Genomic DNA, 18,892 nt, shown 5'->3' with positions numbered 1-18,892 from the left:
AGCAAACAAGACCTTTATAAATGTAGGGTTGCTTGTTTTACCATGGCTATCTGTGAACCTTTAACGGCTGTCCGGAGGGGGAGAAAAAGTGCGTATAACAAGAACTTACATTTTTTGCCACTCCTGTCATTCGGCGCTGATCTCCTAGGGTTCCTTGCGGGATTTAAAGGAATAGCTATAGTAAAATAACTTATGTGTAAAGGCTCGATTTCGAGGCATATGAATGTTTAAGTCTTGGTGGAGCAAAATAACCAACAAAATACATTGCATAATAATGTGTTTGAATTTATAGTTACATATAAAACAGTTAAAAGATTATTTTTTAGTCATAACATATGCAGTATTTGAAACTGTACATTCACATGAAACTTTTTGTTTTTTTTTTCAATTATTTCAGGTGAGTGGAACAGTTGCAGTTGTGAAACATACTGTCAAATGAATGATTACGGTTATTATTACTGGAACCCAGGTTAAATGCAAATGCAGATACATATGCAAGTGCATATTTTTGCTTCCTTTGACATTAGTACATATGAATGCATAAAAACGGAAACTTTTAAAAATAAATCCATATTTAAGAGTTTTTATTTAGTTTTTAGGGGATTTTCAAAGATCTATAACTTTAAAAAAATGAATGAGTGTATGTGCATATTACCTAGGTTCAAATCCTAATGGTGGGATAAAAAGTAGTTCAAGTATTGACAAAACATTGATTGTTGACACATAGTCAAAACATTGATGTTGCTTTTTCGTACTTTAAAATTTTAGAAAGACAGCAGCTGAGAATTTAAATACCAAATACAATGAGTACTGGTTCAATCAAATTTATGTTTGAAAAAAATGTGGTAGGAAATTAGGAAAAAATAAGTTGCATTACGTTTACCTCTGTTTTATAAAAGAGGACACTATTCAAGATACTTTTTTTTTTTTGCTTTCCATCTAACTTACTTTTGTTTTAAGCCAGAGTTTGCAAGAATGAAAGCTGACTCCTCTGTTACCTATTGAAATTACATCCACAGTAGCGCCGAAGAAAAAGTAAAACTTCAATTAAATGCAGTTCTGTCATTTCGAATTTGTCCAGAGGGTGGAAGGGGCAAAGATTGTATACTTAATGTAAACTATTCCAAAAAACAACAAAAACCATGCTCACTTACATGCAATGTATTGATTTCCCAAAGACAGGGGGCTTTTGCCCCCCCCCCTCTGGATCCCCCCTTATGATCGGATCCCCCTAGTTCAGCGGTTCCCAACCCATGGGCCACGGCCCACAAGTGGGCCACGGGCAGCATGGAACTGGGCCGCCGATGCTGAGTAGAGAAAGTCGATTCCAAGCATTCCAAGACAAATCTTGGGGTACCAGTTTCTCGGGACGATTCGCAAGTGAGATGAGTCATCGCTCAAAAGCTTCCCTGGCACCTGGTCATTCAGGAAGACCCCCTACTGTTCAGGGGTCGACAGCCCAGGGTAAAGTGGTCAAGTGTCCCTTTTCAAGGTCAATGATCTCCTCCCTCTTTTTGATGCTTGCATTCCGGACTTGTTTTACCCCTTTGTCAATAGTTAATGATTGTGGTTTTCAGTTGATGAATAGCATCGCTCTGTGTGTCTGCTGTGAGGAAAACTTATTTCACTTAAACATGGATTCTTGGATTCGAACAGGGTCTTGCCGTAAGATGAAGACGGCAAGTGATGAAGTGACTCCCGCATCTGTTTTGCCTTCGACTAGTACTGAAACTGCGTTTGTCGGTAAGTTAATGTCTGGTCCAACTAGCAGAAAATTAGCAAAGAAAAGTAAATCATACTTTAGAAAATACAACCCAGATTTTATAAAATTCGGCTTTATTTCTTCTGGTTTCGAAGAAGAGCCCATGCCTCAATGCGTGATTTGCTTTGAAACTTTGTCAAACGAATGTATGAAAGTCTCAAAACTTGAAAGACATCTTTCGACTAAGCATCCTGAATGTGTGGGAAAGTCTTTGGATTTCTTTCAAACAAAGAAAAGAAATTTTTCTATGACAAAATCCACCATGGAAAAATCCTCAAAGCAAAGCACTCTAAGCACCAGAGTTTCTTATGAACTAGCTTTGTTAATTGCAAAAAAGGGTTCAGCTCACACCGTGGGAGAAAAACTTATCATACCCGCCGCAAAAATTATAAGTAATGCTTTGTTTGATGAAAAATGTACAAAACAAATTAATGAAATTCCGTTATCAAATACAACAGTGAAAAGAAGAATAGATGAAATGTCAGAAAACGTAAAAGAAGTTCTCGTTACTTTTTTGAGAAAAAGTGAATATTTTTCGCTCCAATTTGACGAAAGTACGGACGTTGCTGGCCAGGCTAATTTATTAGCTTTCTGTCGTTTTGAATGGAATGGAAATATTCAAGAAGAAATGTTTTGTCAGTCTTTGCCAACAAGAAAAACTGGAGAGGAGATTTTCAAAGCTGCTGACAATTTCATGAAAGAAAATGAAATAGATTAGAAGAAATGTGTAGGATTGACAACTGATGGAGAACGAGCAATGTCAGGCATTCATATTGGTTTTGTCACCAAAGTTAAGACAGTTGCTCCCTTGGTTCAATGGACGCATTGTAGCATACATAGAGAAGCTCTTGCAGTAAAAGGCTTGGACGCGTCTTTAAAAAAAACTCTTGACGACGCAGTGAAAATCGTGAACTTTATCAAAGCAAGACCTAAAAACTCCAGACTGTTTAGTGTTTTGTGCGACGAAATGGGTGCTGAACACAAGCAACTTTTGCTTCATTGTGAAGTTTGATGGCTCTCGAGAGGAAAAGTTTTGACAAGGTTATTCGAACTCCGCGATGAACTCTTGATTTTCCTAACGGATGGAGTAAATGATGAAAAAATAGCAAGTTCCCATTTAGACTGCATAACTGATGAATATTGGTTAAAACGATTGGCCTATTTGGCAGATATTTTCAATTCCCTCAATGTTCTGAATTTAACTCTGCAGGGCAAGGATTGTCATAAGTTTTTTGTGCAAGACAAAATCGAAGCTATGATAATTAAACTTCAGAGATGGGCTCGAAAAGTAGACCAAGATTCTTTTGATGCGTTTCCTACTTTGCAGGACTTTATTGAGACCAATGAAATTAAAGTCGATAGAAAAACAGCTGCAACCATAAAAGATTACCTCAACGCTATGGCCTCTAGCCTCAGGTAAGCTGAAAATTTTATTTTCCTTAATTTTTTGCCAGTATTTTAATACATCTTATTATTAAAAACATTAATTTTCTTAAGAACTTCTTTAAAAATTAAATATTTCAAATAATGCGATTTTAAAACTAATATTAACAAATGATAACTATTTTGTATAATATAGTGTGAGTGAATATTCATTCATATGAATGTGGCTTTTAGTAACTGAAGCAGTATTAAGATTTTTCATATTTCTTAGGCACTTCTTCCCTAAAATTGAGGATGAAATTCAGTGGATCAGAAGTCCCTTTTAAGAGAACTACCTTTCCAAACTGAAATTATCTTCAAGTGAAGAAGATTCATTAATTGAACTATCATGTGACCAATCTTTAAAATCGCTTTTCAAAACAACACCATTGGTCTCGTTTTGGATAAACGCTCGACAAGAATATCCAGTTATTTCCAAAATTGCACTCTCACACTTGATGGGGTTTTCTACAACTTATCTTTGTGAACGAGCTTTTTCAACTTTAGTATTTTTGAAGAATAAATACAGAAACAAGCTGAATGTTGAGAGCGATTTGAGATTAAAACTGTCTGGTTTCAATCCAGACATTGAATCGCTGGTGGAAGACAAACAGTGTCAAAAATCCCATTAAGAATCTTTTGACTTTTAATACTTGTTTTTGACTTTTTTACAACTTTGTCAGCTACGTGGATTATAATAAAATTATTTTCGTTAAAAAAAAAACATCTTAAAATTCTTCTGGTACATTATCTTTTACTTACTGCTGAAAAATGTGCATTATATATATACATACACACAAATACATATGCTGTTTGCCATTAGAAGTTATACAAAGCAGTTAGTGGGTCTCAATTTTTCTGACGAAATTAGTGGGCCGCGCTATTGAAAAGGTTGGGAACCGCTGCCCTAGTTCAATGTTCTGGTATAATTGCATCTATGTCACGTTTTCATTTTCATGAACAAGTTACTCAAGAAAGTTAATCAATTTTATTTGCTGTTAAATACATTTTATTATAATTTCTTACAAGTTTAGTTTTAATAATTTTTATTTTTTAAGAATGAAATATGCTCAAATAATCATGCAATATAAAAATGAAAGCAATAATCAACAAAAAATCTATTGCTACAAGCATTTCCTGTAAAAAAAGAAACAATAAGAGGAGGAGGAATGATAAATATGAAAGCCATAATATTTGCAACTCAGCCAATTTCTCTAATTAATTTAAATTGTTTATCTTTTAATAGTTTACATAATAAAAATTTAACTTTTCTCAAAAAAAAAAAAAAAAGAAAGAAAGAATAATAGTGATAATTTAATGAATATTTGCTTCTTAGAGTAAACGATAATTTAAATAAGTAATTCAAACAAAATCTGAAGTGCAAAGCTTATTTTTAGTAAAGACAATGAGCGCACCAACATTCTTATAGAACCAGCAGCGACAAAACATTGAATAGGCTATACAAAATTGTAAATAAATGTGTATGCTAAGGTATTTGGCAAGAATGCAAATGAGAGTCACCAATTTTTGCTAATATACTAGCAATCTAAAGAATATCTATACACATACTATAAAAAAATCAAACTCAAAATTTCAATTTTATAGATAAATCTAATAAGGGACGGGTAATTATATTAAAAAAAAGTAGAACACAAAATAAATATGCAAGTTAACATCGTAAGTTGTGTTTTGATTAATAATGCATGAACTGAAAAATTCCCGGAAAGAAATATTGCGATTTTCACTGAAAAGTAAGCAAAAATGAGGTTTCCATAATAGAATTGCATGCAATGGGACCCTAGGAGGGCAGCATCGTGAGCAGCAAAAACAATAACTTTCCCTTGTAAGTGATTTTTTTTGTTCTCGATCGCGTTTGGACAGCCATCATCTGGACATTTGGACAGCCGTTGGACATCATTGAGATGAAATTTAATGTCAGCTTCTTGTATTGATAATCTGGAATATGACTTGAGATGTTACCCAGGCCGGATATGCATTTTTAAAGAAAGGGTAAAATTGTTTACAGCTCATCTAAAAAACAGATTGTATTTTGTGAAACTCACCCATTTTTTGAATAGAGAAAATTAACTGTGCACCAACTGCATCTGCATCAGAAACTAAAGGTTTAAACCTGGAACTGTGGCACAAAAGATTTTGTCACATAAACTGTGATACCATTTTAGGAACAGATAAATCTAACTGTGTATATGGACTTAACATATGTAAAAAGGAGAAACCTAATTGTGAGCCATGCATTTTGGCAAAGAAATGAAAATGTTCCTTTAAGCCCATCCCAGTTGTAAGGTCTAAAAAACCATTAGAGTTAATTTTCATGGATCTGGCTGGGCCACTGCCCAAAGCGTCTTTTAGAGGCAAAAGGTATCTTTTTGCCTTAACTGATGATTTTTCTAGAAAATCAATGGTGCATTTTTTAAAATCAAAAGACTAAGTTTTTGATTATTTTTTGAGATACCAAAGACGCGTGGAAAGGTTCTTGGGCAGGAAAATCTTAGCCGTAAGGTCTGATAATGTGTGTGTGTGTGGGGGGGGGGAGTTTAAAAACTCAAATTTTGAAGCACATTTAATGAAGGAAGGAATAAGTATTGAAAGAACTCATTTACACCTCAGAAAAATGGAACAGTCCAGAGATATAACTTAACCTTACTGGGGGGGGGGGTTAGGACCATGTTGAGGGAATCCACATTACCAGAGGAATTTCGGGCTGAAGCAGCACTATGCTTTAACTATGTCAGAAACCGAACCGTATTGAAAGGGAGAGGGAAAACTCCATTCGAACTATTTTCGGGTAAGAAACCTTCTGTAAAGCACATTAGAAAATTTGGCTGCACTGCCATTCGAGGCATAGCAAAGTAAAAATTGAAAAAGTTTGACGTGGGGGGAAAGAAAGGCATAACAGTAGGATATACGACCCAATCCAAAGGATATCAAATTTGGGATTTGGAAGAGAGGAAAGTTTTTGAAACAATTGATGTAATTTTTAAAGAAGACCAAAATGGGGAGAAAACCCAAACTGAGAAAGAGGTAAATAAAGGGGAACATTTTTTCTTTCATAAAACCCATGAGTGAAATTGAAACGGAAAGGGAAATTGAAGAGATAATTCTGCTACATGGAGCCGAGGGAATTAACTGGATTAGGGAAGTTGTAAAAAGAAAAAAGGAGAATAGAGCTGACATATATTACGATGTAGCCGGAAACAATAAAATTAAATTAAGATCAAAACCAGAAGTCCGTAGATTTTGCGATTTAAATAACATAGTGTTCAACACAATTTTTTTCAGTGTTTCCCGCAAAGATCTAACAACAGGTGAAGTAGGAGCCAATTTAAATGAGGAAAATGACAGTGACCTAGAAGCTAATGCAACTGGAATAATAATTCCACAGTCATACAGCCAGTGCCTAAAATCCCCTGAAGTTAATGAATGGAAAAAAACCATGTCTGAAGAGATAGAAGTATTAAATGAAAGGAAAGTGTGGGAGCTGGTTCCTAAACACAAAGATAAACACATTTTAAATAGCAGGTGGGTGTATGATCTAAAAAGAAATGACAAGGGGGAAGTACTTTCAATTTACACTTGAAGTTTATCTTTAATTTTATCTACTGTGGATTCGAGAACACACAAATGAAGGTCATTTGACCTAACAAGTTCCCTTCCTTCTTGGATTCACAGTACGATCATCAATTTTTAACCAACATTTAAAAAACACATTTGAGGAACATCACATTTTTAAACATTATTTGACAAAAGTATTTTTTATTTACAAAATCCCCAAAAATAATTTTACACATTTTGTAATTATTTAAAATTATTTTTCACGACAAACCTTGACGATAAACCTTTTGTATTTACTAAATGAGCAGCCTGCAGTTGATAGTTTGTGACATTTATTCTTGTTAAATTATCTAATTTTTAATAAATTCTCATTGCCTAAAACTTTGCCTTTTTATCTCATCTCCAAATATGACACACCGCAACCTCTAATCTGGTTGGTATTAACCTAGTTTATAGAATTCATCATAAAAATTTTTTCTGACCAACCAACAAGTATAAGGCACAGGGTAGGAGGATCGCAGATAGCCATGGTTTTATGCATAGCCATGTAAGAGGAAAATTCAAGCTATGTAAAATAAACAACTCTACAGGCTATGAAACTGTCTAGATTGGTGAATAGTGCTGTAAATTGAGGTACAAAGAGCTGGCGATGAGAAAAGAAAAAGCAGGGAATTTGCGGCAGCGTATAACCCACAACTCATTAATTTCACTTTTTAAATAGATAATTGGTGGATAATACAGTAAAATAAAAAATTTAACCATAAAAATTAATAATGTATTTTACTGAAAAAATTTGAATGTAAAAACTTTATGTCCATATTTTTAGTTATTTACAATCTTACATAAAATTATGAAATAATCAATGTGTTAATGAAACAAAGTTCATGAAAAATCAAGAAATTTATCAATTATAAAAAAAGGGCATAAAATACATTAACTCAGTCTTTCATGATATTTAAATTGATTGCAAAATAATGTAGCTAAACCAACTGAATACCTTACAAATGGCGGAAATCCACAAAGTAAAATATATGTGATAACACCAGCAGCCCATACATCAACCTTTAAACCATACCTAAACAAAAAGGTGTTAAAATTTTATACTTTGATTGTACATCGAAAGTTATTTTAATATTATTTTATAATAAATTAACCTTTACCCAGTTTCAGCTAAAATTTCTGGAGCTACATATGTTGGTGTTCCACACACAGTATATAAAAGTTTTGTTGCTTCTACTGCTAAACCAAAATCTCCCAATTTGATAGACCGAGTTCCATTTTCATGTTCCACCACCTAAAATATTAATGAATTATGAATCAAGGGTAAACAAAAAAATTAACAAAGCTTTATTAAAATACTCACTGAAATGCAAGATAAAGAAAATAATGTCAACATGTGGCATTTTTCATTATGATATTTAGCGAGGACAATCCACAAGATAAAAGAGTTCTAAAATGTATTCAAATAGTAAAGAAATCAAATACATTCTATTACAAAAAAATCGACACACCAAGAAGGAGTGATCCTATTGATATGAAAATTGGTGGATAGGAAGACAATGCACAGAATAGTAAATGATTAAATTCTCAGAATAATTGAATAATTTATGTCAGAGTTACAGTAACAAGTTCAATAAGGTAGTGACCGGCTCTAGCCAGGATGCAAGCTAAAGCACGGCGTGGCAAACACAGATAAAGCTCCTGGAGGGTGTCCTGCAGTATTTCCGGCCCAATTCGCTCAACTGTTGGACAAGGTTATCAACATTCCTTGCCAGATGCAATCGCCATCCCATCATATTCAAGACATGCTCGATGGGAGAGAGATCTGGCTATCTGGCAGGCCACAGAAGAGTTTGACAAGCTTGCAGACAGTTCATAGCAACACGTGCCGTATGTTATCTGGCATTGTCCTGCTGAAAACCAGCCCAGGGTACTGCAAAAGGAACAGCAGCAAGACAGCTCTTAGGATGTCAATGTACCACTGTGCAGTAAGTGTACCTCTAATTATGACCAAAGGGGTTCAGTTATCAAAAGAAATGGCACTCCAGACCATAATGCCTTGTTGAGGGCCAGTGTGGCCTGCAAAACTGAAACCAGGATCCCCCCGCTGCTTTGGGTGTCTCCAAACACGTCTTCAATAATCATCATGACACAGTTAGAAACAGGATTCTTCTCAAAAGACTATTATGTCCCCAGTCGGCACCATTCCAACCTGATTGAGCCGTGCACCTCTATAATCTGGCTCGGCAGTGTGTAGGCGTCAGTGGCAGGAGGCGTAACGGTCGGTGCGAGCGTAGATTTTGCTGTCTTAACTGTCTGTAAATGGTCATGATGGAGACTGGTGTTTGGGTTCAACATCTGATGGTTCATAGAGATGAAGAAAGCGTTATGACAGCTGATCGGACAATCACTCTGTCATCATGATCTGTTTTGATCCTAGGTTGACCACTACCATCCTGACGCTGAACTCTGCTATTTCCCACCCATCCTTGCCAGCATCTTTGAATCACCGCATCGCTTCGACTCAAATGATGAGCAATTCTTCGATTTGACCAACCGACCTCTTTCAATCCAATGATACAACCTCTTTTAAACTCCGACAGTTGTTCGTAATGAGCACGAACCATGCCGCGAGGCATTTTTAAGTTGTTGAAAGGTCATCTGAATCGCAATCAAACCAAAAGTTATAACTACTGTTGAAGAACTGCTCTTTATATACATCTGCTGGATGCACAGTTTCAATGCGCTGGAGATGAAACTATTCATTCATTGGACACCAAATTTTAATAATTTGCATATCTGGTCAAACACTCATGCATACAAAATTTCAAAGCAATTGGATGATTGCTTCTTGGTGCGTCAATTTTTTTGTTACAGAGTGTATTTTAGAACTAGAAAGTCAAAAAATAAAATATATTCGGATGACAATGTTAATGTGCAGCGAATTCACAAAATAATCCCCTTCTCACTTTTAAATATTAAACAAGTATACATAATTTTCTCTACAGTAAGGAATATACTGACATTTCACATAAAGTTGAACAACAAATTTCGAAAATGACCTCAATTTTTCGCCATCACATCAAATTTTTTTTATAAAATTTATTTTTATTTTTGCTGTCAGATGTTGTCAGATTGCATGACCTGCTCTCAGATCAAGAAAAAAAAAAGCAAAGTTCTAGAGTTTTTACATCAAGAACTGTTTACATCGAACTATAGTGCAGTTTCTGGAAGGAAATCACCAGTATACTTCTTTAATCTGTTTTCATTAAAGTGTAGCAAACATGAAATGGAGGATTTACCAAGAGGAGCAAATAGAGTGCATGAAAGTTAGAAACAAATTTTAAACAGCAAAAAACAAAACAAAAAAAGGTTTCCATTCACATAAGTCCCATCCTCCCAAATACTTTCACCCCATACCTTGGATGTCTTGGTGGAACCTTTCCCGTCACTGAATAAGCCAAAACTTGGAATTCATCTGGAAAGTTTATGATTATTTTACAGTCCCAATCCTTTTAATTAGGTACCTAGAAATTTACTTGGTCATATCTTTTAAGGCAAACCAAGCTTCTTTTTCCTTTGTTGCCATGCTAATCTCAAATTATTTTTATTTCATAAGTTTAGATTTCTTGATCATTAAAAAATCCCTCTTAGTTTAACTTCAGATAAACCTGGACACTTTCTGCAGAGGCATTTTAAACAATGAAAGCTATATTCAGTAAATTACCGCCCATTAGCGAGGGCTAAAGCAGAAGTACATGAAATTCATCGCCAGCTCAGTCATTTCTAACCTAGGACTGCAGTTTCGTGCTTATTAGCACTCATCAGCCCGGCATTGGAAAGTGACTGAGATGGAGATGGAAAACCTCTTAAGGAAGCCAAGAGTGAATTACTAATTTACTTAGAAAAGATACTCCTTTTGTTTGGAATAAAGCGTCACAAGATGCTTTTGAGGATATTAAGCAAGCAATATTAAGCCTTCCCGTGCTAGCTTTGCCAGACCCATAGGCAAAATTGCAAATTCTGCTTTATTGCATGCTTCTGCTTTAGGCATTTGGGCAGTTCTTGAGCAAAAGTATCAAAATGGGGAAGTAAAACCAATATATTTCTACTCCAAAAAGTTAAACCCATCTCAATCAAAGTATGGTGCAACTGTTTTAGAGTTTTTTGTCATTTATTGTGCTTTTTCTTTCTTTCGGGCATTTCTAATTGGCAGGAGGTTCAAGGTATTTTCCTTCCACAAGCCGCTGGAAGGTTTCCTCTCTAACAAAAATCCTTCGTCTAAAATTCTCAGGTGGAAATTAGCATTAGAAGAGTTTGATTATTCCATAAAGTATGTGAAAGGGAAATTTAATGGGGTCGCAGATCACTTATCGTGATGTGTAAACGCAGTTACCATCATTTTTCCAGATAACACTGAGCTAATACAAATGCAAAAGGAAGACCCAAAGTTACTCAAAATTATTAGTTCACTTGAAAAGAACGAGAGTGATAAGTACCCCAATTATGCATTTAATGATAAGAATGACTTGATTCACATCTCATCACGCAACCATAGATTACCTAGGAGGGGTCCAAAACACCAAATCTGTGTACCTCACTCGCTCAAAGCAAATTTTCTCGAGTTCGTTCATTCTCAAATGGGAGGTCATTTGAAATTTTTTAAGACTTACAACAGATTGACTGAGAATTTCTTTTGGCCCTTCATGTACAGTGATACAAAAAATTTGGTAAGATCATGTACTACTTGTTTGTCTACAAAGAACACGTTTAAAATACCTTCCGCTCCGTTACAACAGGTAGATCAGTGTGAGTCACCCGGAGAGAAATGCCACATCAATGTTTTCGGCCCATTAAAGACCACTCAAGCAGGTAATATGTATGTGCTTTCTATGATAGACACATTCTCTAAATACATACACCTTGCTCCCCTATCAAATTTGAAGTCACACACAGTCTTACAAGCTTTTTTAACCGACTTCAAAAAAGGAGGTTATGATTTCGTATTGCGGCTTTTTATGTGTGTTTTCGAATTACTCCAACACTACGGGATAGATTTGAATTTTTTTTTTGTTTGGAAGGGTATAGATGGTCTCATTGTAATTTGGTCTAGATCTGATAAGGGATTCCGGAGAAATCCAAGAAACGTTAAATTTCATACGTTATGGTCACGTGGCGTTGCTGTGATTGGTGTATTTTCACACCTAAGCTTTTGGCTTTCTCTTGAAGGATATTTAATTCTCGCAGCACATGGATGATTAATTTTCTCAACGCTGCGCCGCATGGTAATTTTTTATTATAGGTGTTACTAATGTATTTATTACTGCGTAGCAAAGCAGTAAATTAAATATATTTTGCTACTTTAATAGTTGAATCAATTACCTTAATATTATATTTAGTAATGAATAACTTTATTTAGGAACTAAAATATAAAATTCTTTATTTGATATACCCATTTTTAAATATATTTAGTGTTCAATTGAGGAGGAATCTAATACAGAACACCCCTCCCCCACGATTTAAGTTATATTCTTTAGTAATATACATTATAACTGTGTATGATTTCTGAAGTTTGACCAATATTCTGGATTTACTATTTCACGATGCCGCCAGTTCAATTTGAAATTAGGGTTATATTAATTAGCAGGCTTCAAAAAAGGAGGAGGTTCTGAACTCATCGGATTTGTTTTTCCTTTGTACAATGTTCCATAAATACTCGAAGACACTTATACCCAGGGGCGTGCACAGGGGGGGGGGGGGACACCTGTTGGCTCGGGCCCAAGCCTGGAGGGGGCCCAATATTTTTGTAACTAACGGTGAAATATAGGGGTAAACAATATGGAGAGGGGCCCGGAAAAGTCATTTGTGATGGGCTCCAAAATTTCTGTGCACGCCCCTGCCTGTACCGATAAGGAAAAGTCTTTTTTTGTTTGAAACAGCATAGTTCCTCGGCGGTCTAATGTTAATCAAGTTCAGGTTTGATGAAATTGAGGGAACTCTTCAAATATCATACTCACATTTAAATCGATTTGTACTTTATTAACTTTGTATATCGTCTCACTTAGTGAACCAGTTTTTATGCTTTTTTTTTTTTTTGTTTAGTGGTGGTTTTGTTTAGGGGTGGTCTAACTTAGGTTCCAAATCTTTGATTTACCCTATTTCTTCTTTAGGGAAAAGTTAAGGGTAAAACAATAAATTTCATGCAATTTCCCTCACAAACGATCAAATATAAAACCCATTGATAAACAAAGGCCATAAAACAAAGGTTTATACTTTCTTTAACTATAGTTAAAGAAAGTACTAAAAATATATATTATTAAGAGTAATGATAATGAAAATTTTGATTTAAGGATTTTCTGAAGCAAACATAAAATTCATTCTAGTGGAATTTTTAATCTTCATCTATAGTGGGGCCATGTGAAGAAACATGCGATTTTTATCACGAGTTACATGACACTAATTGCGAAATATAAATTACAATTTACAATATTACAATTCTAAAATTTACAATTTTACAAATTTTAACTTAAAGGTTTCGTTTTTTTTTAGTGGCTCGTGCATTTGCTTTCAGAAAGCAAACTTTGGTAAAGTTGAACAAATGATGAAGACAACTTTTTTGTACATAGTTACGTATTTGAAATAGCCTTTCTTCACAGTCGTCGTAAATCTCCGAGACGCTCGCAGTGTTATTTACACCACTAAAAAGCAAAAAATAAATTACTTTTAAATAAATTTAAAAACCGCCTTCAAAAAAATACCCAGGAACTAAAAAGCAAAAAATAACTGATTACACTTACATTCTTTTTCCTACCCAAACATAGAAATGAAATTTATTTTACAATTCCAGTACAAAAATCAACTAAACTAAACACCAAATTATAAAAATAAACAATGATTTAAATTACTATACAATGAATTATTTTAAATACCTAACTATTTATATACGATCTCTTAATTTTTAATAACCTTTTGAAGTCGGGGCCTCGGTTACCTCAGACAATGTTAGCCATGAATTCTGCTGTTCATAAAGCCACTCATGTTTCTACTTTCTTTGTTGAGCATTGTAGGGATGTTAGGCTCCCATATACACTAGGGAACATACCAAAATTTGGCACACACTCAGAGTATATAACACATGTAATTGAGTAATTGGATAAAATTTTTCCAAAAGTATTAGATAATTTGAACAAGCAAGAAAAGAAGAATATAGATGGAAGCAGGCTAGGTCGAAAAGAGGAATGTTACAAATTTCAGGTTGGATCGCTTTGTTTTGTAAAAAACCCAAATTTAAAGAAAAATATTTCTGCAAAATTGAGACCTAAATATGAGGGACCATACAGAGTTATCGAGAGATATACATATGTTAACTATAAGATCAGACATGTTGAGAATGCCAGAAAAGTGTTTAGGGTCCATGTAAATAGATTAATTCCTTTCACTCAGAGGTTTAGTTACTTACATTTGACAGGAAATGAAACCATTAGGGAGGACACACAGGTAGAGATGCCACGCAATGTTCAACCAAGTAATGTGTCAAGTGATGCTCACAATAGGAACATACTAGGAAATAATATGCAAAGATATAACCTGAGAAAAAGATAGAATTTTTTCTTCCCTCTCAATTTGACATGTTTATCACCCCTTCATTTTTTAAATAAAATTGTATTACGTTTTTTTCCCTTCCTTGTGCATGTGTTTGTTCTTAATTTAAAGATTAAAATGTTTAGGGATTGACAGATAGGGATTTTGATTCTGTTTTCTCTGTTCATCGTAGGTATGAATTAATCACTATGGCCAGGAGTTTGGTTTGCACCTATGTGAGGCCGGTTTTTCCTTAACTTGCTTCATTAAGTCTTCTTCTTCTTCAAAAAAAAAAAAAAAAAAAGTTTTTTGTTTTTTTATTAGCTTAGTTGCAAAATTAGTATATTTCCTTTCAGAAAATTTTGAAAGCTCTCACAGTGGCATCCAATTGCATGGCAAAACATTCTTTGATGTTAGATTTTTTTTAGCAAAATAAGAAAAACAAATTACTGGAGAGGGGTGGACTTACTGTGTGGCAAAAGTCAGAAAAAACAAATATTCAGAAAAAAAAAAGAAAAGGAAAAACAAAATATTCTCACTTACAGAAAAGTAGTTTATAAGGTCACCTAAGCCTTCGAATTTGAGTTGTGAGTCTCATGTGAGAAAAGCAAAACTCTTGGATTCAAGCCAAACTTCCTATTACTGCAAATTTTGAACTGTGAATCTCATCGAAAGTAGAAATTTTTTTGTGATTTGGGACTTCTGTTACTCAGGTCTCTGATGCAGGAGATATACTGATTCACCACATAACGGGAAACAGCATGTCATAGTGTCATGTGAGATGAAAATTAAGTTAATTGAGATGAACCTTGTCGTAGACAGTGAAACCAAGATCAGCTCAAAAGTATTCTCAGCACCTCCTGTGCCTTTATTAGATCCAACACACTAGAGTTGCTCTACTGGACTCTACAACGGGACCAGCACAAAGGTTACACAAAGGTTTCCTTCGTCTTTCCAAACGAGTGAAAATACTGAGATCTTTGACTGTGACTTCAGACAAACTCACACTGTGCAACTGCTGTCCTCGTTGAACATTTTTCAGGCACGTAGCCAGAACTTTGTTAAGGGGGGGGGTCCAAGGTTGCACGAACTTCAAAAGAGGAGGCATGCTAAAGCAGAATTAGTAGCTGATAATTACACAAGAGTAAGATAAATCCAATTAAAACTGATCATTAAAATATGATAATTAACTAAAATTAATTAAATAATTGAAATTAATAGAGTCATTAGTTAAAATTAGTTAACAAAAAGTTTATATAAAGTGGTAATCACATACAAAGTTTCCAAATATGAGTGAACCTCTGTCCTGAAAATAAGTGATATATTTTCTATTAATAAAAAGGGCACAAGAAAAGGAAAACGGAAAACGAAAACTGTTCTAGAAATTACTTGGAAAATGCATGCGATAATTTAATAGAATATTAAAGCTTTGTAGTATATTTCAACAAAATATGTACATATGTACTTATGTCATTTTATTTGAAAACTAGAAAGTCACCCGTCAAGGCATGACGGGTGAAAATTGCTTCAACTCTTCTTCATTTGAACGAAGCAATTGCCTGTTTGGTGATATTTTGATAGTTGAAAATTTAACTCTAACACCAGTGGATTAACCCTAAACTCCAGTAGATAGCGTTCATTGTTTTCGTTTCTTCATTCCTCTGATATGACACAGTCTTATCAGTAAAACTGTTCAAGTTACCGGATCGAGTTCAGCCTTGTCACAATAAAGCCTTTCCTTGCATGTTAAACATTACCAAAACATATTGTCGAATTACATATCATGCCGTGGTGCGAATTCATTGTTGAAACACGCGGGTTACTCGATCATCGGCATTATTTATATGAGGATAAATAAATCTATATCTATGGAGTCGAATGTATAACTATATGAATGTTACATAACGTAACCCTGTCCGATTTGAACAACATTTCAGGCAAAATCCCACAACTCTCTCAACGAAAATATTAACAAGGTTTCATTTAAAAAGCTTGAATTAGTTTTTATTTATTTACATTTATAATATTCTTTTGATGCCACGAAATAGAATGATATTTCCAATCTTATCCGTTTTCTAATTATCATTCCTAATCATCAATTAAAAGCTTGAACAAACTATTAACTCTTTGGAGGACGGAGGCTTCCTTTGTTGCAACCATTTTTTATATATATATTTTTTCTTTCTTCAGCCAACTGACACAGTGATTTCAGTTAGCTGAAAAAAAAGAGAAGCAAGAAATAAATGGTGTTCTCAAGTGAAGTCGCTATTCCTCAAAGGGTGAAAGCTGTTCGAAAAAATTTTAAATATCGGAAAAGGCGTATTGCCGTTTTTTATAATTATTTTTTTCTTTCTAACGGGGTTGTGTTAGAGGCTTTAGCCTTTTGCGGAACAAGTGCGAACCAACGATATGGCATCCAGTCATTCATATGCCACCATTAAGGCGCGGATGTGAATGTCACAGGAAAATTTGATGCCCAGTTTCCACCAGATGGAGACACCTGAGCTCTCTTCGATGCGAAACTGCAAAAGGAATTTAATTTTGTCAAGAGTATTCACAGTCAAACGACCTAAGGGATCTTTTACATGCCGATTAATGGAATGTATACCTAATGAATTAAATTAAGCATCTGTGTAATTTTATTTTAACAACATGTTGTTAATTTTAACAACAATACCTATCATATTTTACGACGCAGGTAATGATTTTTTTCTTCAATACGATGTTAGCAAAACATTCTATTGCACGAAATAGTAAATATCTTTAGCTTGAAGAAAATAAGTGTTTAAAAAAAAGGCAATATATAAAAGAAAAGCTCAAAAACATTTACTTCGTATTCACCTTTTTTGTTTCTTTGCTTGTAACGCAGTAAATAGCGGTAATTTTCACCTAGTAATATATAGTTAAATGCACATGCCTGTTTTTTGTTAATTTAATGCTACCTTCACAATTTACTAAAGATGGATGCATAGATGCTAATTAAATAACTCCTTACAAAGCCAGTGAATAACAATCAGAAAATGTATTCCAATGATGCAAATACAAATATGTTTTATGGAACAACATCGAATAAGATTTTTTTTCGTCAATTAAAAACTTTTTCTTTTGGGATCATAGAATCACAATTCAGTAAGATTTAAAAGTAATAATTTCTAATAAATTACTTATTACATGCGTTAATATGGCCGAACTTGTAGATTCATAAACTGATCACAGTAAAATATTCAAGTAATTTTCAATATAATTTTTCTATAAAATTTTGATACCATAAAAAGTTTGTTACATCAACTTCAAGTTTTATTTATTCATTTATTTTACCTTCAAACACGAATTTTTTTTGGGCATTTAATATGTTCCCTGATCATGCTTAAATATTGGGGGGAAAACATCAGTAAAAAATCTACGTAATTTGTTACTCAGAAAGGAGAGAGATGTTAAAAGTAATCTAAAAGTTCAAATAAAATTTTTATAAAAATATAAAATGAATCTGAAATGAACCATGCCAAAAATATAGAGTTAAAATGCAAAAAAAAATCAATAATTATTTTTCTCATCTTCAAACACACGAAATGTGTATAATTTCTTTTTTCGCTGCTGGCTTAGAATCTAAAATTAGTTTTTAAATGAAAAACACATTAACACGTAAAATTGCTCGTAGTATCAAGAAAACTTTAAAAGGGAGCACTGCGACTTACCTAGTTTGGGTAAACTTAATTTTCTTTTGCATACAATTTTGTTCAAGATATGTTTCCTATAAGTATAACGTAGATAAAAACTGCGTGTTAAGGCTGTTCTGGTAGAAAAACATGCTAAACTTGACTCTTTGGGAACAGCGACAAAAAAATTCTAATCGCCGGATTGCAATGAAACTTTTTAGTATATCAGATGAATGTGTAAAAAACAACGTACATGAAGTAAATTGCTGCTGAGTTACCTACATTTATCACAAAATGATATTAAAAAGTACTTTTTGTCAAATATGAAATATTTCTCTTGAACACATTCATGAAAAATCATCTAAACACAGAGATTCGAGATTTTTTTCTCTGAACCATAGAAACAATGTAGACGCATTGCAATTGAAATATTTTGTAAATATCATTAAAAAAATTTTCAATGCTCACGTGTTCTGAAACTTACTCGATTCTGTCCACTAATCTTATAGTTGCCTAAAGTGCCAATAGATGGCGTCAAAAACTCGAATAAGTAAGGATACGTGAAATTAAGGTCTATTTTATTAATAGTTCGGCTTTTTTCTCATTTTTATGCTAATAAATGATTCCATATGGACCATAAACTTTCTGTAACAAGTTTCATTCCTTCATATTCTTCATAAATCAATCTAGATTTTTTTTTCTCTAAAACCAATTGTTCGTGATCGCGTGGAGATCCCGCCGGACAAATATCGCCATCAGTGAGTTTTGCAGATGAACTAGATTTTTGCGAAAAAGTGAGGCTTTCCATGCGTGTGCCTGAAGTGATGGCCAGTGGTATCTGATGTCAGTGCTTGTTATGCTTGAGGCGGCAGTGATTGTAGTCGAGGAAAGAGAAAGG

General features: G+C 34.0%; 1 protein-coding gene across 1 annotated transcript in view; it reads right to left on the bottom strand.

The window, feature by feature from the left end:
• Window positions 1-18,892, bottom strand: part of LOC129219408 (serine/threonine-protein kinase DCLK1-like) — a 261,608-nt gene that overhangs the window by 23,317 nt on the left and 219,399 nt on the right. Inside the window, 2 exon segments of the mRNA XM_054853797.1 lie at window positions 7,755-7,832; window positions 7,918-8,051. Coding sequence (XP_054709772.1) covers window positions 7,755-7,832; window positions 7,918-8,051 — 212 coding nt within the window.

Source organism: Uloborus diversus, chromosome 3 (assembly GCF_026930045.1).
Source record: "Uloborus diversus isolate 005 chromosome 3, Udiv.v.3.1, whole genome shotgun sequence".
Lineage (NCBI taxonomy): Eukaryota > Metazoa > Arthropoda > Arachnida > Araneae > Uloboridae > Uloborus > Uloborus diversus.
Note: the sequence above shows the minus strand (reverse complement) of the source record. Positions and strands in the feature narration are given on the sequence as shown.